This window comes from Salmo trutta, chromosome 1 (assembly GCF_901001165.1).
Source record: "Salmo trutta chromosome 1, fSalTru1.1, whole genome shotgun sequence".
NCBI lineage: Eukaryota > Metazoa > Chordata > Actinopteri > Salmoniformes > Salmonidae > Salmo > Salmo trutta.
Genome location: NC_042957.1, coordinates 11,251,780 through 11,272,906, shown reverse-complemented (window position 1 = coordinate 11,272,906; position 21,127 = coordinate 11,251,780). Strand labels below are relative to the sequence as shown.

The window sequence follows — 21,127 nt, the reverse complement described above, 5'->3', positions numbered from 1 at the left end:
GCTAACCACAGCAGTGCAAAGAACAACCTCCCACAAATCCCATAACAAACATACTCCTAATTATAGGACCTTCAATCAGAGGCAACGATAAACAGCTGCCTCCAATTGAAGGCCCCAATCCCAATTACCTAAACATAGATCTAAACACCCTAGAACAGACATAGAAATATACAAACATCTAACATAGACCAAAACCCCGGAATACATAAATCAAACACCCCTCTACATAAACAACACACCCCGAACCACATAAAACAAATACCCCCTGCCACGTCCTGACCAAACTAAAATAACAAATAACCCCTTTACTGGTCAGGACGTGACAGTACTCCCCCCCCCCCAAAGGTGCAGACCCCGGATGCACCTAACAACAAAAAATATCTACAAAAATAAACCCCTTAAACTAAAGGGAGGGAAGGGAGGGTGGCTGCCGTCACTGACGGTTCTGTGCTACACCCCCCCTCCCCCAATCCTCCTACTGTGGAGGTGGCTCAGGTTCTGGCCTTAGTCCACCACCTAACCTGTCCACCCCCGCAGAATACCTTTGGCTGAAGTGCCTCGCTGTAGACCTCGGGCTGAAGCGCCTCGCTGTAGACCTCGGGCTGAAGCGCTTCGCTGTAGGCCTCGGGCTGAAGAGCGACTCTGGAAGCTCCGGACTGTAGTGCGACTCTGGGAGCTCCAGACTGTAGTGCGACTCTGGGAGCTCCAGACTGTAGTGCGACTCTGGGAGCTCCAGACTGTAGTGCGACTCTGGGAGCTCCAGACTGTAGTGCGACTCTGGGAGCTCCAGACTGTAGTGCGACTCTGGGAGCACCAGACTGTAGTGCGACTCTGGGAGCTCCAGACTGTAGTGCGACTCTGGGAGCTCCAGACTGTAGTGCGACTCTGGGAGCTCCAGACTGTAGTGCGACTCTGAGAGCTCCAGACTGTAGTGCGACTCTGGGAGCTCCAGACTGTAGGTCGACTCTGGGAGCTCCAGACTGTAGGTCGACTCTGGGAGCTCCAGACTGTAGGTCGACTCTGGGAGCTCCAGACTGTAGGTCGACTCTGGGAGCTCCAGACTGTAGTGCGACTCTGGGAGCTCCAGACTGTAGTGCGACTCTGGGAGCTCCAGACTGTAGTGCGACTCTGGGAGCTCCAGACTGTAGTGCGACTCTGGGAGCTCCAGACTGTAGGTCGACTCTGGGAGCTCCAGACTGTAGGTCGACTCTGGGAGCTCCAGACTGTAGGTCGACTCTGGCTGCGCCGATACCAGACTATAGGCCGTCTCACTCGGTTCCGGGCTGTAGGCCGTCTCACTCGGTTCCGGACTGTAGACCGTCTCACTCGGTTCCGGACTGTGGGCCATCTCTAGATGGGGCACTGTCGCCGGACACTCTGGACGGGGCACTGTCGTCGGATACTCTGGACGGGGCACTGTCTCCGGAAGCTCTGGATGGGGTAGTGTTGCCGGAAGCTCTGGACGGGGTACTGTCGTCGGAAGCTCTGGACGGGGTACTGTCGTCGGAAGCTCTGGACGGGGTACTGTCGTCGGAAGCTCTGGACGGGGACTGCGCACTGAAAGCCTGATGCTTGGGGCTGGTAGTGGAGGTACCAGACTGGAGACACGCACCCCAAGGCTAGTGCGAGGAGCAGGAACAGGACGAGTTGGACTGGGCTGACGCACTGGAAGCCTGGTGCGTGGGGCTGGTACTGGAGGTATCAGACTGGAGACATGCACCCCATGGCTAGTGCGAGGAGCAGGAACAGGTCGTACTGGACTGGGCTGACGCACTGGAAGCCTGGTGCGTGGTGCTGGTACCGGAGGTATCAGACTGGAGACACGCACCTCAAGGCTAGTGCGAGGAGCGGGAACAGGACGTACTGGACTGGGCTGATGCACTGGAAGCGTGGTGCTGGTACTGGAGGTATCAGACTGGAGACACGCACCTCAAGGCTAGTGCGAGGAGCGGGAACAGGACGTACTGGACTGGGCTGACGCACTGGAAGCCTGGTGCGTGGTGCTGGTACTGGAGGTATCAGACTGGAGACACGCACCTCAAGGCTAGTGCGAGGAGCGGGAATAGGACGTACTGGACTGGGCTGACGCACTGGAAGCCTGGTGCGTGGTGCTGGTACTGGAGGTACCAGACTGGAGACACGCACCTCAAGGCTAGTGCGAGGAGCGGGAACAGCATGAGTTGGACTGGGCTGATGCACTGGAGGCCTGGTGCGTGGTGCTGGTAGTGGAGGTACCAGACTGGAGATACGCACCTCAGGGCTAGTGCGAGGAGCGGAAACAGGATACACTGGGCCGTGAAGCATCACTGGAGGACTGGAGCATACAACCCCTACGGCCTGAGTGCTCACTCGAGCATGGCACTTGCGAGGGGCTGGAATCATTTTCACCGGACTGTTCGTGCGCATAGGCGAGATTGTGCGCACTTCCGCATGTATGGTGCTCTTCTGATTCTCTGTTCCCCATAATAAGCACGGATAGTTGGCTCAGGTCTACTGCCTGCCCTAGCCAAACTATCCGTGTGCCCCCCCAAAAAAAGTTATTGGGGGTGCCTCTCGTGCTTCCTAATCGGCGCGTATATAGCCTCATAACGGCGCCGCTCCGCCTTGGCTGCCTCTATCTCCTCCGGTGGGCGGTGGTATTCACCAGCCTGGTGCCAAGGTCCAGCCCCGTCCAGAATTTCCTCCCATGTCCAAAACTCCCGATAGTCCACCTGCTGCTCCTTTCCCCGCTGCTTGGTCCGTTTGAGGTGGGAGGTTCTGCCACTTCGACCCCCTCCACTTCGACCTCCTCCCTCCTCCACTTCGACCCCCTCCACTTCGACCTCCTCCCTCCTCCACTTCGACCCCCTCCACTTCGACCCCCTCCCTCCTCCACTTCGACCCCCTCCCTCCTCCACTTCGACCCCCTCCACTTCGACCCCCTCCACTTCGACCCCCTCCACTTCGACCCCCTCCCTCCTCCACTTCGACCCCCTCCACTTCGACCCCCTCCACTTCGACCCCCTCCACTTCGACCCCTTACCTCCTCCACTTCGACCCCCTCCACTTCGACCTCCTCCCTCCTCCACTTCGACCCCCTCCCTCCTCCACTTCGACCCCCTCCACTTCGACCTCCTCCCTCCTCCACTTCGACCCCCTCCACTTCGACCCCCTCCCTCCTCCACTTCGACCCCCTCCACTTCGACCCCCTCCCTCCTCCACTTCGACCCCCTCCACTTCGACCTCCTCCCTCCTCCACTTCGACCCCCTCCCTCCTCCACTTCGACCCCTCCCTCCTCCACTTCGACCCCCTCCCTCCTCCACTTCGACCCCCTCCACTTCGACCCCCTCCCTCCTCCACTTCGACCCCCTCTACTTCGACCCCCTCCACTTCGACCTCCTCCACTTCGACCCCCTCCACTTCGACCCCTTCCCTCCTCCACTTCGACCCCCTCCACTTCGACCTCCTCCACTTCGACCCCCTCCCTCCTCCACTTCGACCCCCTCCCTCCTCCACTTCGCCTCCCTCCTTCAGCTGAGACATGAACGTCAGTCCAGTGAAAAAAATAATATATATTTCTATTTCAATTTATACTCCGATGTGCCTTGCAAGTAATAGACTATAACAACTGACATATTACCAGCGTCATCATACAGCCTAGCTTGAGACACGAGTTTTGAAATATAAGGGAACTCTAAGTTATTTCTAACAAAGGGTAGGCCTACATGGAGAAAATCACGCCTCTCTTATTATATATATGAAAATAGGCAAATACATGAAACAATATTTATTTCCAGTCAATGTAAATAGCCCATGCACTAGTCCCTATAGGCTATTGATCAGTTAATTGATAACACAGAATATATTGTAGGTGCACTTGATCTCCTGCATTTTGACTCATTCATTTGTATTTGTATGTATCATGTATCCCCATTCATTTGTATTTGTATGTATCATGTATCCCCATTAGCTGCTGCCAAGGCAGCCCCTTCCTGGCGCCAGAAAAATGAAGGCAGTTTATAAAATGTTAAAAACATTACAATACATTCACAGACCGTGTGCCCTCAAGCCCCTACTCCACCACTACCACATACAGTATATACAGTACAAAATCCATGTGTACATGTGTGTATAGTGCGTATGTTATCATGTGTATGTGTGTGTATGTGTCTGTGCCTATGTTTGTGTTACTTCACAGTCCCCGCTGTTCCATAAGGTGTTTTTTTATCTGTTTTTTAAATCTAATTTTACTGTTTGCATGAGTTACTTGATGTGGAGTAGAGTTCCATGTAGTCATGGCTCTATTTTGTATTGTGTGCCTCCCATAGTCTGTTCTGGACTTGGGTCTGTGAAGAGACCTCTCGTGGCATGTCTTGTGGGGTATGCATGGGTGTCTGAGCTGTGTGCCTGTAGTTCAAACAGACAGCTCGGTGCATTCAACATGTCAATACCTCTCATAAATACAAGCAGTGACAAAGTCAATCTCTCCTCCACTTTGAGCCAGGAGAGATTGACATGCGTATTATTAATATTAGCTTTCTGTGTACATCCAAGGGCCAGCCGTGCTGCCCTGTTCTGAACCAAATGCAATTTTCCTTTTTTTGTGGCACCTGACCACATGACTGAATAGTAGTCCAGGTGAAACAAAACTAGAGCCTGTAGGACCTGCTTTGTTGACAGTGTCGTTAAGAAGGTAGAGCAGCGCCTTATCATGGACATACTTCTCCCCATCTTAGCTACTGTTGTATCAATATGTTTGACCATGACAGTTTACAATCCAGGGTTACTCCAAGCAGTTTAGTCACCTCAACTTGCTCAATTTCCACATTATTAGATTTAGTTGAGGTTTAGGGTTTAGTGAATGATTTGTCCCAAATACAATGCTTTTAGTTTGAGAAATATTTAGGACTAACTTATTCCTTGCCACCCACTCTGAAACTAACTACAACTCTTTGTTAAGTGTTGCAGTCATTTCAGTCGCTGTACTGTAGTAGCTGACATGTATAGTGTTGAGTCATCCATATACATAGACACTCTGGCTTTCCTCAAAGCCAGTGGCAATTCATTAGTAAAGATAGAAAAAAAGTAAAGGGCCTGGACAGCTGCCTTAGGTAATTCCTAATTCTACCTGGATTATGTTGGAGAGGCTTCCATTAAAGAACACCCTCTGTGTTCTGTTAGACAGGTAAATCTTTATCCACAATATAGCAGGGGGTGTAAAGCCATAACACATAAGTTTTGCCAGCAGCAGACTATGATCAATAATGTCAAAGGCCGCACTAAAGTCTAACAAAACAGTCCCCACAATATTTGTATCATCAATTTCTCTCAGCCAATCATCAGTCATTTGTGTAAGCGCTGTGCTTGTTGACTGTCCTTCCCTATAAACATGGTGAAAGTTTGTTGTCAATTTGTTTACTGTAAAATAGCGTTGTATCTGGTCAAACACACATTCTTCCAAAAGTTTACTAAGGGTTGGTAACAGGCTAATTGGTCAGCTATTTAAGCCAGTAAAGGGGGCTATACTATTCTTAGGTAGCGGAATGAATTTTGCTTCCCTCCAAGCCTGAGGGCATACACTTTCTAGTAGGTTTACATTGAAGATGTGGCAAGTAGGAGTGGCAATATCGTCCGCTATTATCCTCAGTAATTTTCCATCCAAGTTGTCAGACCCGGTGGCTTGTCATTGTTGATAGACAACAATTATTTTTTCACCTCTTCCACTCTGACTTTATGGAATTTAAAATTGCAATTCTTGTCTTTCATAATTTGGTCAGATATACTTGGATGTGTAGTGTCAGCATTTGTTGCTGGCATGTCATGCCTAAGTTTGCTAATCTTGCCAATGAAAAAATCATTAAAGTAGTTGGCAATATCAGTTGGTTTTGTGATGAATGAGCCATCTGTTTCAATGACTGATGGAGCTGAGTTTGCCTTTTTTCACAGAATTTAATTTAAGGTGCTCCAAAGCTTTCATTTATCTTGGTTTCATAGTGTAGTTTCTTCTTCTTTTTGTTCAGTTTAGTCACATGATTTCTCAATTTGCAATACGTTTGCCAAATGGTTGTGCAGAAAGACTTATTTTCCATCCCTCTCAACCATACCATTTTTCAATTCCTCATCAATCAACAGGGATTTAACAGTTTTTACAGTCATTTTCTGAATGGGTGCATGCTTATTAGCAACTGGAATAAGCAATTTCATAAATGTGTCAAGTGCAACGTCTGTTTGCTCCTCATTACACTCCACGGACCAACAGATATTATTTACATCAACAACATAGGAATCAGTACAAAACTTATTGTATGACCTTTTATACACTATATTAGGCCCAGCCTTTGGAACTTTGGTTTTCCTAAATATGGCTACAATATTGTGATCACTACATCCGATGGATCTGGACACTGCTTTCAAGCTAATTTCTGCAGCATTAGTAAAGATATGATCAATACATGTTGATGATTTCGTTCCTGTGCTGTTTATAACTACCCTGGTAGGTTGACTGATAACCTGAAGCAGGTTGCAGGCATTGGTTACAGTTTGAAGATATTTCTTGAGAGGGCAGCTTGATGAAAGCCAGTCAATATTTAAATCACCCAGAAAATATACCTCTGTTGATATCACATACATTATCAAGCATTTCACACACGTTATCCAGATAATGACTGTTAGCACTTGGTGGTCTATAGCAGCTTCCCACCAGAATGGGCTTTAGGTAAGGCAGATGAACCTGTAGCCATATTACTTCAACAGTATTTAACATGAGATCCTCTCTAATCTTTACAGGAATGTGGTTCTGAATATATTCTATAAATGTTATAACCTTGTATTGCTACCACTGTATCATCAAAGGTGTTATCTAAGTGAGTTTCAGAGATAGTCAGAATGTGAATGTCATCTGTTACAAGCAAATTATTGATTTCATGAACCTTGTTTCTTAAGCTGCATATGTTAACGTGGGCTATTTTGAGCACTTTCTTCTGCTTTACTGGGAAGCTAAGTAGCAGTAGATGTGCTCATGTTATTTATGTTAGTGCAGGGTGAGCTGCTCACAGTGGACTTGCTCCTAGGGCACACTGGTTTAGTGCTAACAGTATAAATCTGGTTCATAGGCACATTATTACTGCATACAATAGCTGTAGGATCAGTTGAGGCATTCAGGGCAGTTAAAGGGACATACATTAGGTTACTTACATTGTGTCTACTGACGCCTCTGGTGTAATGTACAATTGCTGAAACATTATGACAACTCTGCATCACAATGGTAGGGATTACCTGAGCTGGACTTGGGTCATTGATAAGTCATTGTCTCAATGCAGCCTTATGATGCTGTGAAATGATCCAGGAACCCAAATGATTTGGGTGGATACCATCCTCCTTATATAACGTGTTTTGATTCCAAAAGGTATCGAAATTGTCAACAAAAGTTACACCCGTTGAGCTGCAATAATCACGTGGCCAGTTGTGAAGAGAAAGAATCCTGCTAAAGAGTTCAATGCTGCGATTCAGAGATGGCAGAGGGCCAGATGTGATGGGTTTTTTGTTAGTGTTCAGGAGAGAGTCAATCAACTCTTTAAAATCCAATTTCAACTTTTCAGAACTGCCCTTAATAATGTCATTAAAACCCACATGGACTATGATATAATCGATTTCCATTACTAAGAAAAGGCTGTTCTAGTCTATATAAGCTATGTCTGCCTATTGAGATTATTACCGGGCAGGTGTTATGGGCTGCCCTACCGTACCTCCTTGCCCGTCCAAATAAAAGATTGAAATAATGATCATTTATTTGACCGAGACACGCACTGACTGAAAGACGCATCATTCTCAGATAAAGAATCCAAGTGAGATTAACAGCACCTCTCTGTCTCCGTATGTGTAGACCATGTATCTGATGCTGTCTGGACAGCGAAACAGCACCTCTCTGTCTCCGTATGTGTTGACCATGTATCTGATGCTGTCTGGACAGCGAAACAGCGCCTCTCTGTCTCCGTATGTGTTGACCATGTATCTGATGCTGTCTGGACAGCGAAACAGCGCCTCTCTGTCTCCGTATGTGTTGACCATGTATCTGATGCTGTCTGGACAGCGAAACAGCGCCTCTCTGTCTCCGTATGTGTTGACCATGTATCTGATGCTGTCTGGACAGCGAAACAGCGCCTCTCTGTCTCCGTATGTGTTGACCATGTATCTGATGCTGTCTGGACAGCGAAACAGCGCCTCTCTGTCTCCGTATGTGTTGACCATGTATCTGATGCTGTCTGGACAAAAGGTGTATGGCATGTCATACTTTTTCTGGCCAGACAACATCAGATACATGGGCTATAGTAAGAGAGAGCGGCGCTGTTTTGCTCGCTAGTTTTGGCAAAGAGGAAGAGGCGAAGCGAAAGGGCTCACTCTCGCCTAAATCTGTCCTGAATAAACCCAATGCGATTGATTGGGCATAATATGCAGACCTAGGCGTGTCGCCTGCATTCCTGCCTTTGGGACAACGACTCGCATTGTTTGGGCGGAGACATGAGCATCTCGTCATTATATACAGATCTCTTGTTTCAGTCACTTGCGAATTGGAAAGGAAAGTTGGCGCGGATGTTGGCTTCCCCTAAAGTCAATTGATATTTTGCCAAAATGATATAATTACTCCTGTCTAAATTAAATAATTCCAAAAATGTATTGTATGCTGCTTCATAAATTATGTAAAATGCCAGGGAGATATGTATACTGTAGATAAGTAAAAGTAATACTAAGTGTATGTTATGTAGTAAGATGTTAGTAGACCATGTGCCTCGCCCTAATAATTTGGTCTATTTTCACCTCTTAATTTCGCCTACTGTTCTGACTTGGTGGTGCACATGTAGCCTATAACCTGTTTTAGAGAAATGTAATCATTGAATATTTTAAGAGCTTTCATTGTCTGCTTATATGTTCCCTTTATTTATCCTACGGTTCTGACTTGGTGTACAACACTGTAAGAACGGCCCATGTTCTGAAATTCAAAAGTGCTGAACAAATAGTTATACTGACTACGTCCGTCCTAGTAGTGGTAAAGTGTTGGAACTGCTTTGTGGACTCTGCTGTTGGGACAGCTTTATGTAAGCCCTAACAGTTTGTGGGCACCGTTTGTCACCGTTATAGTGCAATTCATGTATTGTTTAGCATGATGTTGTGTAGTGGCTTTGCTGGCATACAGACCACTTTTTTTGTTTGTTTGCCCCACCAAGATTTACATGCTAAAATCGCCACCGGTGGTTTTTCTGTCATGATAACGTTGAGGGAGCACGCCAACCAGCTGAGTTGATACAATGTTGCACATCACTAGCAATAGCTCAAGTCAAGATATATAAAAAGGGAGGCAGACAGGCGGTGTAAAGAGATTCATCCAATTGAAAGAACCTACATTTTCATCAGGATATTTTCTACTGTTTTTATTTGTCTGCTTTAGGCCTTTATGTATTTCACTTAGTTGAAGATGGAAGTTATAGGCCTACTGCTGTATTGGCCTATAGGCTATCTCTGAGTGCAATGCCTAATTTATTTAGCTGCCAATGAATCACGGTGTATTACTGCTCTGTCAGGGCACCGGCCCTGGATTATTACTGCTCTGTCAGGGCACCGGCCCTGGATTATTACTGCTCTGTCAGGGCACCGGCCCTGGATTATTACTGCTCTGTCAGGGCACCGGCCCTGGATTATTACTGCTCTGTCAGGGCACCGGCCCTGGATTATTACTGCTCTGCCAGGGCACCGGCCCTGGATTATTACTGCTCTGCCAGGGCACCGGCCCTGGATTATTACTGCTCTGTCAGGGAGCCCAAAATTTGAGAGCCAAAAATTTGGCCCACCTAATTTTATGCTGGACCTGCCATCAATGGATTTCTGCCTACGCCACTGATTCAAACCCAACAACAGTGATCAGATGTTTGACTTCCGAATCATCAAACCAAATGAATTTCTCAAGTGGACGTGCGGTGCACACACAGGAGGAAACATCTTCACATCTTCACTCTCTAGCATTAAATCACTATGACAGAGGCCACTTCTGTAAATATTTCAGCTCCTGTCTCGATTGGGTCCACAGCACAGGTGCAGCTATCATCAGGCAAAAAAACTGTAGGTAATGAGAGGAGACAGACTGCGACTTGATCAAAGCACCTCTGGGCTTACAATAAGATGGACTGTCAAGCAGTGAACACAACAAGACTCAGAGCCACAGCGGTGGTGGGCAAGACTGTGCCTTACAAATTAAATGTTATGGCTGACACAAACACACACACACACACACAAACGAACACACCCAGACGCAAACACACACACACACACACAAACGAACGCTCCCAGACGCAAACACACACACACACACAAACGAATGCACGCATGCAGATACATACACACACACTGTCATTGAGAGATCATTTGTGCTGACAGCTCATCCTCACGACTGGGGCCTTATCAACTCCAGCTGCACCCTTCTGAGTCATCACACACAGTGTGTCTGTGTGTGTGTGTGTGTGTGTGTGTGTGTGTGTGTGTGTGTGTGTATGTGTGCGTGTGTGTGTGCTTTTTCTTGTTTGCTTGTGCGTTTGTGTGTGTGCGTGTTTCTCAGTGTGTGTATCTCAGCAAGACTACCCACTCAATCTAATCCTCCCTGGGAGATAAATTAGCAATGTCTTCTAGCTGCGACGTAACGGACAACCTTCACCAACACACAAACACACACACATTTCTCCTGGTGTCAAACACCCTCACACTGGGAGAAACTCAATTGCATACTCCTTACGTTCTCTGTCCTCTCTCCTATCCTCCTTCTCAAAACTCATTGGAGGAGAAGGTCAGAGGGGAGTGACATCTGGCTTTCTCATCCAATGGATTTTGAAAAGGAGACGAGGACAGAGGACGCGAGGAGTATGCAATTGAGATCTTCCCTCTCTCCTCTAAATCCCCTCCCTGACCCAATCCTCTCATATCGGAGAAAACATAGACTGTTCTCCATTCAGATGGAACTGCTGCTGCCTCCCACTCATGTGCCATCCTGACATTTGAGAGGGGGGCTGAAAATGAAGGTATTGAGAGCAGCGAGAGGAGGAGGGGTGATGAGGGAATGAGGTAGGAGGGAAGAGAGAGAGAGACAGCAGTGGCTGCAGGGAAGGAGAGGAAAGGGCCTGCTTCTCAGATCTGCCCTCCTGCAGTAAAGAGGGAGGGAGAGAGAGAGAGAGCGACAGAGAGAGAGAAATCGAGCGACAGAAAGAGAGACAGAGAGAGAGAAAGAGAGAGAGCGACAGAGCGAGAGAGACAGAGAGAGAGAGGGAGAGAGAGGCGATAAAAGAACAAATGAACAAGAAAGAGAGAAAGAAAGAACGAAAGGGAGCGTTGATAAAATAACCAAGAATGGCTTTCCCATCTCTCCATCTCTCCATCTCTCCATCTCTCCACCCCTCCATCTCTCCCCCCCTCCACCTCTCCATCTCTCCATCTCTCCACCTCTCCACCCCTCCATCTCTCCCCCCCTCCACCTCTCCATCTCTCCATCTCTCCATCTCTCCACCTCTCCACCCCTCCATCTCTCCCCCCCTCCACCTCTCCATCTCTCCATCTCTCCACCTCTCCACCTCTCCATCTCTCCACCTCTCCACCCCTCCATCTCTCCCCCCCTCCACCTCTCCATCTCTCCACCTCTCCACCCCTCCATCTCTCCACCTCTCCACCTCTCCATCTCTCCACCTCTCCACCCCTCCATCTCTCCCCCCCTCCACCTCTCCATCTCTCCACCCCTCCACCTCTCCATCTCTCCACCCCTCCACCTCTCCACCCCTCCACCTCTCCATCACTCCACCCCATCCACCTCTCCATCTCTCCATCTCTCCACCTCTCCATCTCTCCACCTCTCCATCACTCCACCCCATCCACCTCTCCATCTCTCCACCACTCCATCTCTCCACCACTCCACCTCTCCATCTCTCCACCTCTCCACCCCTCCATCTCTCCCCCCCTCCACCTCTCCACCCCTCCACCTCTCCATCTCTCCACTCCTCCACCTCTCCACCCCTCCACCTCTCCATCACTCCACCCCATCCACCTCTCCATCTCTCCACCACTCCATCTCTCCACCACTCCATCTCTCCATCACTCCACCCCTCCACCCCTCCACCCCTCCACCTCTCCACCTCTCCATCTCTGCACCTCTCCACCTCTCCATCTCTCCACCTCTCCACCTCTCCACCCCTCCACCTCTCCATCACTCCACCCCTCCACCTCTCCATCACTCCACCCCTCCACCTCTCCATCACTCCACCCCTCCACCTCTCCATCACTCCACCTCTCCACCTCTCCATCACTCCACCCCTCCACCCCTCCACCTCTCCACCTCTCCACCCCTCCACCTCTCCATCACTCCACCCCATCCACCTCTCCATCTCTCCATCACTTCATCTCTCCACCACTCCCCCCTCCATCTCTCCTCCTCTCAAACCCTCCATCTCTCCATCACTCCATCTCTCCACCTCTCCATGCACTCATCTACCTCGGTAGACGGATTAGCTGTCAGGAAAGCCCAGGCCCAGACTCAGCATTAAAGGGGAAAGCCCTAATGGCAGGCTCAGACTCAGCATTAAAGGGGAAAGCCCTAATGGCAGGCTCAGACTCAGCATTAAAGGGGGTGAGCCCTGAGTGGCTGCCTGGCTGACTCATGCACAGTGGCATATAATGGATTCCAAGGGAAGCCAGGCTCCCCCCCCCCAAAACATACAAAATAAGGTATCTTTCATATTTCTGTGTTTCATAAATGTCCTTCAAATTCGCAAGAGGCTGAATGTATCTCACCGGATAAAGCATCTGAGCGAAACAGCACCTCTCTGCCTCTGTATGTGTAGCCCATCTATCTGATGCTTTCTGGTCAAAAAGAGTGTAACATTGTTGCTGCCCATAGCATTGAATGCATTGGCCTCCCTTGATATAAACGTTTATAAAATAATAGCCAATCAGTGTTGAGCTAAACTGAGTGAGCTCAGCTGTGAATGGTCCCAGCACCGGTTTGAATTTGGCTTCAGACCAATCACAACACATCAGTAGCCAAATGTCATTGACAGAAAAAAAAACTTGAATTGTTGCATGACCTCGTTGTTTCATTGACCTTCATTGGCCAACTAGCTAGCTAAAATCATCCCTTTCCTAAATTAGCCTTGGAGGGAGATAGGGATTTCAACTTGTGTATTTACTTAATTCTCCTACTGGCCAATGATTAAAACAGCGATTCTGATCCAACCACAAATGAAGACATTGTGCCTGAGAGGATGGACGTTCAATATGTAACTCGACGTAGCAGGCTAACGTTAACTAACTGGCCTGGCACATCGTTGCCCATGAAAGGAAGTTAGACTAGCAAGCAAGCAAGCATTTTAGCCAGGTAGCCTGGGACAACAAAAACTAAAAGCATGTACTGTATGACAAAACCATAGACCTTTTAGACAACATGAAAGAGGAGGATGGCATAGCAGCAGTAGGAGGAGTAGCAGCAGTAGGAGGAGCAGTAGCAGGAGGAGGATCAGTAGCAGCAGGAGCAGTAGCAGGAGGAGGAGGAGCAGGAGGAGCAGTAGCAGGAGGAGGAGGAGGAGCAGGAGGAGGAGGAGCAGCAGGAGCAGGAGGAGGAGCAATAGCAGGAGGAGGATCAGTAGCAGCAGTAGCAGTAGCAGGAGGAGGAGAAGCAGTAGCAGGAGGAGGAGCAGCAGGAGCAGTAGCAGGAGGAGCAGCAGGAGCAGTAGCAGGAGGAGGAGGAGGAGCAGCAGGAGCAGTAGCAGGAGGAGGATGAGGAGCAGCAGGAGCAGTAGCAGGAGGAGGAGCAATAGCAGGAGGAGGATCAGTAGCAGCAGTAGCAGGAGGAGGAGCAGCAGTAGCAGTAGCAGGAGGAGGAGGAGGAGCAGCAGGAGCAGAAGCAGGAGGAGGAGCAATAGCAGGAGCAGTAGCAGGAGGAGGAGCAGTAGTAGGAGGAGGATCAGTAGCAGCAGTAGCAGGAGGAGGAGGAGGAGCAGCAGGAGCAGTAGCAGGAGGAGGAGCATTAGCAGCAGTAGCAGGAGGAGGAGCAGTAGCAGCAGTAGCAGGAGGAGGAGGAGGAGCAGCAGTAGCAGGAGGAGCAGTAGCAGTAGCAGGAGAAGGAGGAGGAGCAGGAGCAGTAGCAGGAGGAGGAGGAGGAGCAGTAGCAGGAGGAGGAGCAGTAGCAGCAGTAGCAGTAGCAGGAGGAGGAGCAGCAGTAGCAGTAGCAGGAGGAAGAGCAATAGCAGGAGGAGGATCAGTAGCAGCAGTAGCAGTAGCAGGAGGAGGAGGAGGAGCAGCAGTAGCAGGAGGAGGAGGAGGAGCAGCAGTAGCAGTAGCAGGAGCAGTAGCAGGATGAGCAGTAGCAGCAGTAGCAGTAGCAGGAGGAGGAGCAGTAGCAGGAGGAGGAGGAGGAGCAGCAGTAGCAGTAGCAGGAGGAGGAGGAGGAGCAGCAGTAGCAGGAGGAGGAGGAGGAGCAGCAGTAGCAGTAGCAGGAGCAGTAGCAGGATGAGCAGTAGCAGCAGTAGCAGTAGCAGGAGGAGGAGCAGTAGCAGGAGAAGTAGCAGTAGCAGGAGGAGTATGAGCAGGAGCAGGAGGAATAGGAGCAGGAGGAGCAGCAGTAGCAGTAGCAGGAGGAGGAGCAGTAGCAGTAGAAGTAGCAGTAGCAGGAGGAGTATGAGCAGGAGCAGGAGGAATAGGAGCAGGAGGAGCAGCAGTAGCAGTAGCAGGAGGATGAGTAGTAGCAGGAGAAGCAGGAGCAGGAGGAGTAGGAGCAGTAGCAGTAGCAGGAGGAGCAGTAGCAGCAGGAGGAGCCGCAGTAGCAGGATGAGCAGGCTGCCTGTGTGTGTGCCTTGCCTTCTGACAGACAGAGTAGCTGGCCTAACCACAGAGCCACGACCATAGACGATCGGCAGGATCGGCCAGGAGGGGTTTCCTTACCACATAACTTGACCAGTTATAGCAGGGCTATTAAACTGTCAGTAGTACTGTTGTTTGTCCTTCCTACCTGGCTTACTAAATGTAACTACACTTATTAACTGATGGACCAGACCTGAGTCAGGCTCTGATCAGAGGGCAAGTCTCACCTATGGTTGCCATGGCGCCGTGAAGAGACCTTGGCTGAGAACTCTGCAAATATTGTACATATTTTTGTTATTTTGTGTATTTTGGGGGGTTTTGATATCCTGTTGAGGGTTGAGCTAAAATATCTAGTGGTGATTCATGGAGTTGCAGGACTGATGATATAGCTAGCTAATCTAATCTAATCTGAACGATCCATCAACACCTGATAAACACATGATCATATTTTTATTCCAGCTGTCCTGGTTTCTGGAAAGATGTGGACTGTGGTGTGAGGGGTTGACAGAGGCTCACCTCACAGGACACTGTTGCTGATTACTGCTGAGGTGTGATGGTCTCTTGGGCGTTTATAGCTACCAAATTACCACCTAGGCGGGTGCTACACATTCAGTGGTGAATGTTCCAGCCTAACCTACAGAGTAGCTGTGACTGACAGAGGGGCCTAATGAAAAGCTCCGGGCCTGTCTGACTGATGTTTCTCACACCCTGGCTTTACCATCAACGCCTCCTCCACTCAAGCTGCTCCTTTACTGAAATGCATCATCATCTGGCTGTGGAAGATCCATATCCCATCAACTACCAGCTCCCTGAATGTGTTTTTTTAAAAGCGATTTTATGATTCCGTATGAAAAGCACTAAATATAATTTAAAAAAATCTTCTCCTTCTTCTTCTTCTTATTTTGACCTAAACAGGAAAAACTCCTGTCCCCACTTCCCAGTAGGCCCTGTCTGTGAGACCAGTGGTAGCGTGGAATTAGAATGTCCAATTAGTTCTATTCCTATTGGTGGTACAGTCCCCACAGTGGACCACCACCTGAGAGCATTGATCCACTCAGAACAAACCTACTAGTTTCCCTTTCCCAGCCACCACCTCCACCTTCTTCATTACCAAAAGCATTGGGCTAGTTACTGGGAGAAGTGATTTCATGCACTGTTGATGGTACTTAGCTGAAAGAAGTGATTTCATACACTGTTGATGGTACTTAGCTAAAAGAAGGAATTTCATGCACTGTTGATGGTACTTAGCTGAAAGAAGTGATTTCATACACTGTTGATGGTACTTAGCTGAAAGAAGTGATTTCATACACTGTTGATGGTACTTAGCTGAAAGAAGTGATTTCATACACTGTTGATGGTACTTAGCTGAAAGAAGGGATTTCCTACACTGTTGAAGGTACCCTGGAAGGGATTTGGGATCAACGGAAAGTGGGAAACCTGATGGAGCCAATGTCGGAAACACAACATGAGCAAAAAAATGACATGAGCGAGTACACACACACACACACACACACACACACACACACACACACACACACACACACACACACACACACACACACACACACATACACACATACACATGCTGTTCTGAAATAAACACAGCCTCCACTCGCAGGCACATAAAACCTGTTATGGTGCCGAGCAAACCCCACAGGGAATTCTCCATTCTTTACCGGAATGTGATTTGTTTTCCCAAAGTTACACTTGAACTGAGATGCAGAACTTCTTCTGGCAGAGGATGACCGAGTCACAGATTGTGAAAACAAGTCATTTTATCAAAAGGAGGACATGATACGTTTTGCTTTTCACACATGAAAACAGTGGTTTGTTAATTCAAATGGCAGGATATGTTGGAAAAGATAAGATAATTGGACCCAGTGAGATACAAAAAATACAGTAAAAAAACTGGTTCGTCATTAAAAATAGAACACACTCACAATAAGCGACCAGGCCGACTAGCGACCGGGCCGACTAGCTCAAATGGACAACAACAATACAAAAGATTTGCTAGGAGGCCTGTGTGTGAGAGAGGAAGATGGAGAGAGAGAGTTGTAGAGACAGAGAGGCAGAGAGAGAGAGAAAGAGAGAGGGAGAGATAGTTGGAGAGGGAGAGGGAGAAAGTAATGACCCCCAGAGGAGCTGTCAATATCTCACATATTATGAGAGAGAGAGAGAACGAGAGAAAGAAAGAGAGAAAGAGTGAGAAAGAGAGAAAGAGAGAGAGAAAGAGTGAGAAAGAGAGAAAGAGAGAGAGAGAGAGAGAGAGAGAGAGAGAGAGAGAGAGAAAGAAAGAGAGAGAGAGAAAGAAAGAAAGAGAAAGAAAGAGAGAGAGAGAGAGAGAGAGAGAGAGAGAAAGAGAGAGAGAGAGAGAGAGGGAGAAGATCAACCCCTGGCAGGTCTAACTGTCTTCTTCTTCAAGTAGCCATTCACTGTGTTTGAGGTGATCATTAGCAAACAACCATCCAGCCCAGTCCATTCTAGACTGGGAGACAGTCTCTAACCCAACTCACTTCTTTTTCATTTAACACTGCAAGACACCTCACTCCTACACACCATGACAGGGCCATGGGGCCATACGGCTCTCTCTCTCTCCCTCTACCTATCCCTCAAATTTGTCTCTCAATAAAATATACATTTACTACATATGACGGAGGCCAAAATACATACAGGAAATTTGAGCCAGAATAAGGTGCTTATGAATGTATTGTAGTGTTTTAAAAATTGTACAACTGCCTTAATTTTGCAGGACCCAAGGAAGAGTAGCTGCTGCCTTGGCACCTCCCTGGTAGGGAGGAATAAGCTAATGGGGATCCATAATAAATACAAATACAAATGAGGACACACATTGAAGAGATTTGAGCACATTTCATAATTGTCTTTGTCTGGGATACTTAGGAGGCCTGGGGTCACTGGGACAGGAGGGCTGAGTGATTCAATCTGGGGGTTGGTGTCAAACCTGTAGGTCCATTTTTATTTTTCCCTTTACCCTACTACTCTATCTCTCTGGGGTTGGACAGCCAGGTGGCTGTGTGTCTATTTAAGGTTTGAGAGGAGAGAAATAAGAGGATTGAACCGCTGTACCTGCTCCTCATGATTAAATGTCTTTAAGTCAATCATGTATCGTGAAGACAAAGAGAAATTTCCAAACTTTATGGACAATATTTTTTTAAATCTAGAATGGAGTATAATTTTCTAGTCCATCGTAATGTAGATTTGGCACTTGTGTTGTTGTACTGTATAATTAAAGAGCCAAACGGTTAGCGGCTAATGTCGGTCACAGAAGTGATGATAATCAATACAGGGTGTTGGTAAAAACAGCCCATCAAATGAATTGACCCTCCCTGGGGTTTAAAAAAGACATTTAGCCTCACTCATCTGAAAATCATTACACCAAATAGCCAAGGTATATAGTACTATGTGTTACAGGCTATTTCCAGGCTATTTCCAGGCTATTTATAGGCTATTTCCAGGCTATTTTTTTAATTAAGGACCGGTTGAACAAAAACTATTCTGACAGTAAGATTGTAGCTGATCTGATGGAAAGTTAATAGCAATATGATGGAGGGAAGAGCAATATCATTTTAAAGAGGTATAAGAGGTGGGTTTACTTCTCCCAGAAAATACAATTGTAATAACATTAAACATGTTACTAATTAAACACATGAGAGGGGTATGGGAGGTTTATAAGACATGTTCATAGTATGAAAAGCATCGGGTAGCTAAATATCCATGTCAACCAATCAATCAATCAAATGTATTATATAACATCAGCAGTTGTCACAAAATCCTTTACAGATACCCAATGCAGAGGCAGAATCACAGTGGCTAGAAAAACTCACTACAAGGCAGGAGCGTAGGAAGAAACCTAAAGAGGAACCAGGGTAAATAAATATTTTTCTCCCTCTAAATGACCGTACAGTGAAAAGGGATGTGTGGCTTCCCTGAAACTACAGGTGACTTCCCAGAATGACATCAGACATATCAGAGTGCTAAAACACTACAGGAACATCCTAGTTCACTCAACAAACCTTTAAACACCTTTTAGCCAAGCCTTCTCTCTCGCTTTCAAAGGAGGAAATGTTTAAATACAATATACGCCAGTTCTTATTTGACATGTTCCCTGTATTGAACAATAAGCCTGAAAATAATTCAGTGGTATAACTACTGTACCAGTGCAGTGGAACTACATGCTCTATTCAGGCATTTTACTACTATCCTTTGCAAAGAATGCCATGTATGATAATTCCAAATACCATTCAAGCTCTAGGCTACACCGATGTAAAGCAAACGAAAACTGCGCAAACATACAGTACCGATAAATCACACACACAGTGACATACACACACAATGCCATCCCCAGATCCCAATGAAAGACGTCCCCTCTGTTGAAGGAGCAATACCTTCCCTTGGTGCTCACACAGAGTCTCATTGTGAATCGCTGGTGCTGGTGATGATGACACAGAAATCCTGCCTGCTGCCTCCACTCCTTGCTGTATGTGTGAGGGGAGAGGTGCTGAGTCTGTATGTGTGTGTGTGTGCTGGGGCTGCTGGTGAAAGCCCTTCCGTGTGATCGAGGGCTGGCTTACCAAGCTTGGAGAAACCCCCAGTAGCAGAGGAGAGGTAGAGAGGGAGAAGAGAGAGAGAGATAGAGAAAGAGCGAGAGAGCAAGAGAAAGACAGAGAGAGAGAGAGAGAGAGAGAGAGAGAGAGAAAGAGAGAGAGATGGAGGACTGAGCAGGCAGGGAAAGAGGCACAACAAGCTCTCACAGTCTCACTTCAGAATCTATGTTTCTCAAACGTCAAATTTAGAAATGTTTAAGGTTACGTTTAGACGTTAACTGAGAATTTTTAAAGTTAGGGTTAAGTTTAGGCATTAACTCCGAATTTTTAAGGTTAGGCATTAACTCCAAATGGTTAAGGTAAGGGTTAAGGTTTGGGATAACCTTAATTAAAAAAAATCTAAAACAACTTTCCATCGCTAGATTCAAACATGCGGCATATCCTTACGCCCATCCAGCATCCCCGTCCACAACACCCTAGCAAAACCCAAACCTACTTGAAGGTAACAGCTCTCACTGTTGTCCCTAGTGGCCGGTTTCCACGGCATCTTCCGACGTCCTCAGACATGGATGGACGTCGAATACTGACTTGTATCACGGGTGACCTGGCTGAGGAGGCAGGGAGGGAATAATGGAGAGAGAATGTCATCTTACCTTATGGTATTCATCTCCTCGTCAGGAACCTAAAAGAAAATCACAGGAGATTAGAGGAACAGACGAGACACAAACACTCACTCACTCATTTCACTTAACACTCTCTGTTTCCATCTCTGCTCTCTCTCTCACTCTCTCTTTTATTTTTCAAAAATCTCCCTCTCCCTACGTCTTTCCCTCCATTTCCCTCTCTCTCCTTCTTGCTATCTCTCATGCAGAAAGCCCGTCAGGCTACAGAGTCTGTCTACATCTGTAAAAAGAACAATTCTGTCATATTAAGAGAGGGAGAGAGAAAGAGAGAGAGGGAGAGAAGAAACCTCCATTGCAGCCAGACTGCAGATACATAGCAACTGCACCCCCCCCCCCCCCCCCCCCCCCCCCATGAGAGATGCTGGCAGTGACTCTGTATATGTATTGAGCTGAAGAGAAAAAAAAGCGAGAACAAAGAGAGAGGAGGGGGAGAGGGGAACAGGTGGCACCATCTGTTGAATTTCATATTATGTCACTAGGTGGTGGGGAGGAATGAGACTCTCACCAAACGGTGGGGAGGAATGAGACTCTCACCAAACGGTGGGGAGGAATGAGACTCTCACCAGGCGGTGGGGAGGAATGAGACTCTCACCAAACGGTGGGGAGGAATGAGACTCTCACCAGGCGGTGGGGAGGAATGAGACTCTCACCAAACGGTGGGGAGGAATGAGACTCTCACCAAACGGTGGGGAGGAATGAGACTCTCACCAAACGGTGGGGAGGAATGAGACTCTCACCAGGCGGTGGGGAGGAATGAGACTCTCACCAAACGGTGGGCAGGAATGAGACTCTCACCAGGCGGTGGGGAGGAATGAGACTCTCACCAGGCGGTGGGGAGGAATAAGACTCTCACCAGGCGGTGGGGAGGAATGAGACTCTCACCAGGCGGTGGGGAGGAATGAGACTCTCACCAGGCGGTGGGGAGGAATGAGACTCTCACCAGGCGGTGAGACAAAAAGATAATGGTAACTGTGAATAGTAATAGGAACATATAATAAATAATAGGCACAATAAAAGGCTAA

General features: G+C 47.7%; 1 protein-coding gene across 3 annotated transcripts in view; it reads right to left on the bottom strand.

The window, feature by feature from the left end:
* The window catches only part of LOC115160732 (brain-enriched guanylate kinase-associated protein-like), a 42,355-nt gene extending 22,151 nt beyond the window's left edge, over window positions 1–20,204 (bottom strand). Inside the window, exon 1 of one of the 3 annotated variants that reach the window (XM_029711200.1) lies at window positions 20,076–20,204. Coding sequence is in view for 1 of the 3 variants with exons in the window: in XM_029711289.1 (XP_029567149.1) it covers window positions 19,264–19,292 (29 nt within the window). In the remaining 2 variants the exon portion in view is untranslated. Of the gene's footprint in view, window positions 1–19,263; window positions 19,478–20,075 lie in introns of those variants that run through there. The other 2 variants (XM_029711289.1, XM_029711119.1) reach the window with 2 other exon arrangements.
* Between the last annotated feature and the right edge of the window lie 923 nt (window positions 20,205–21,127).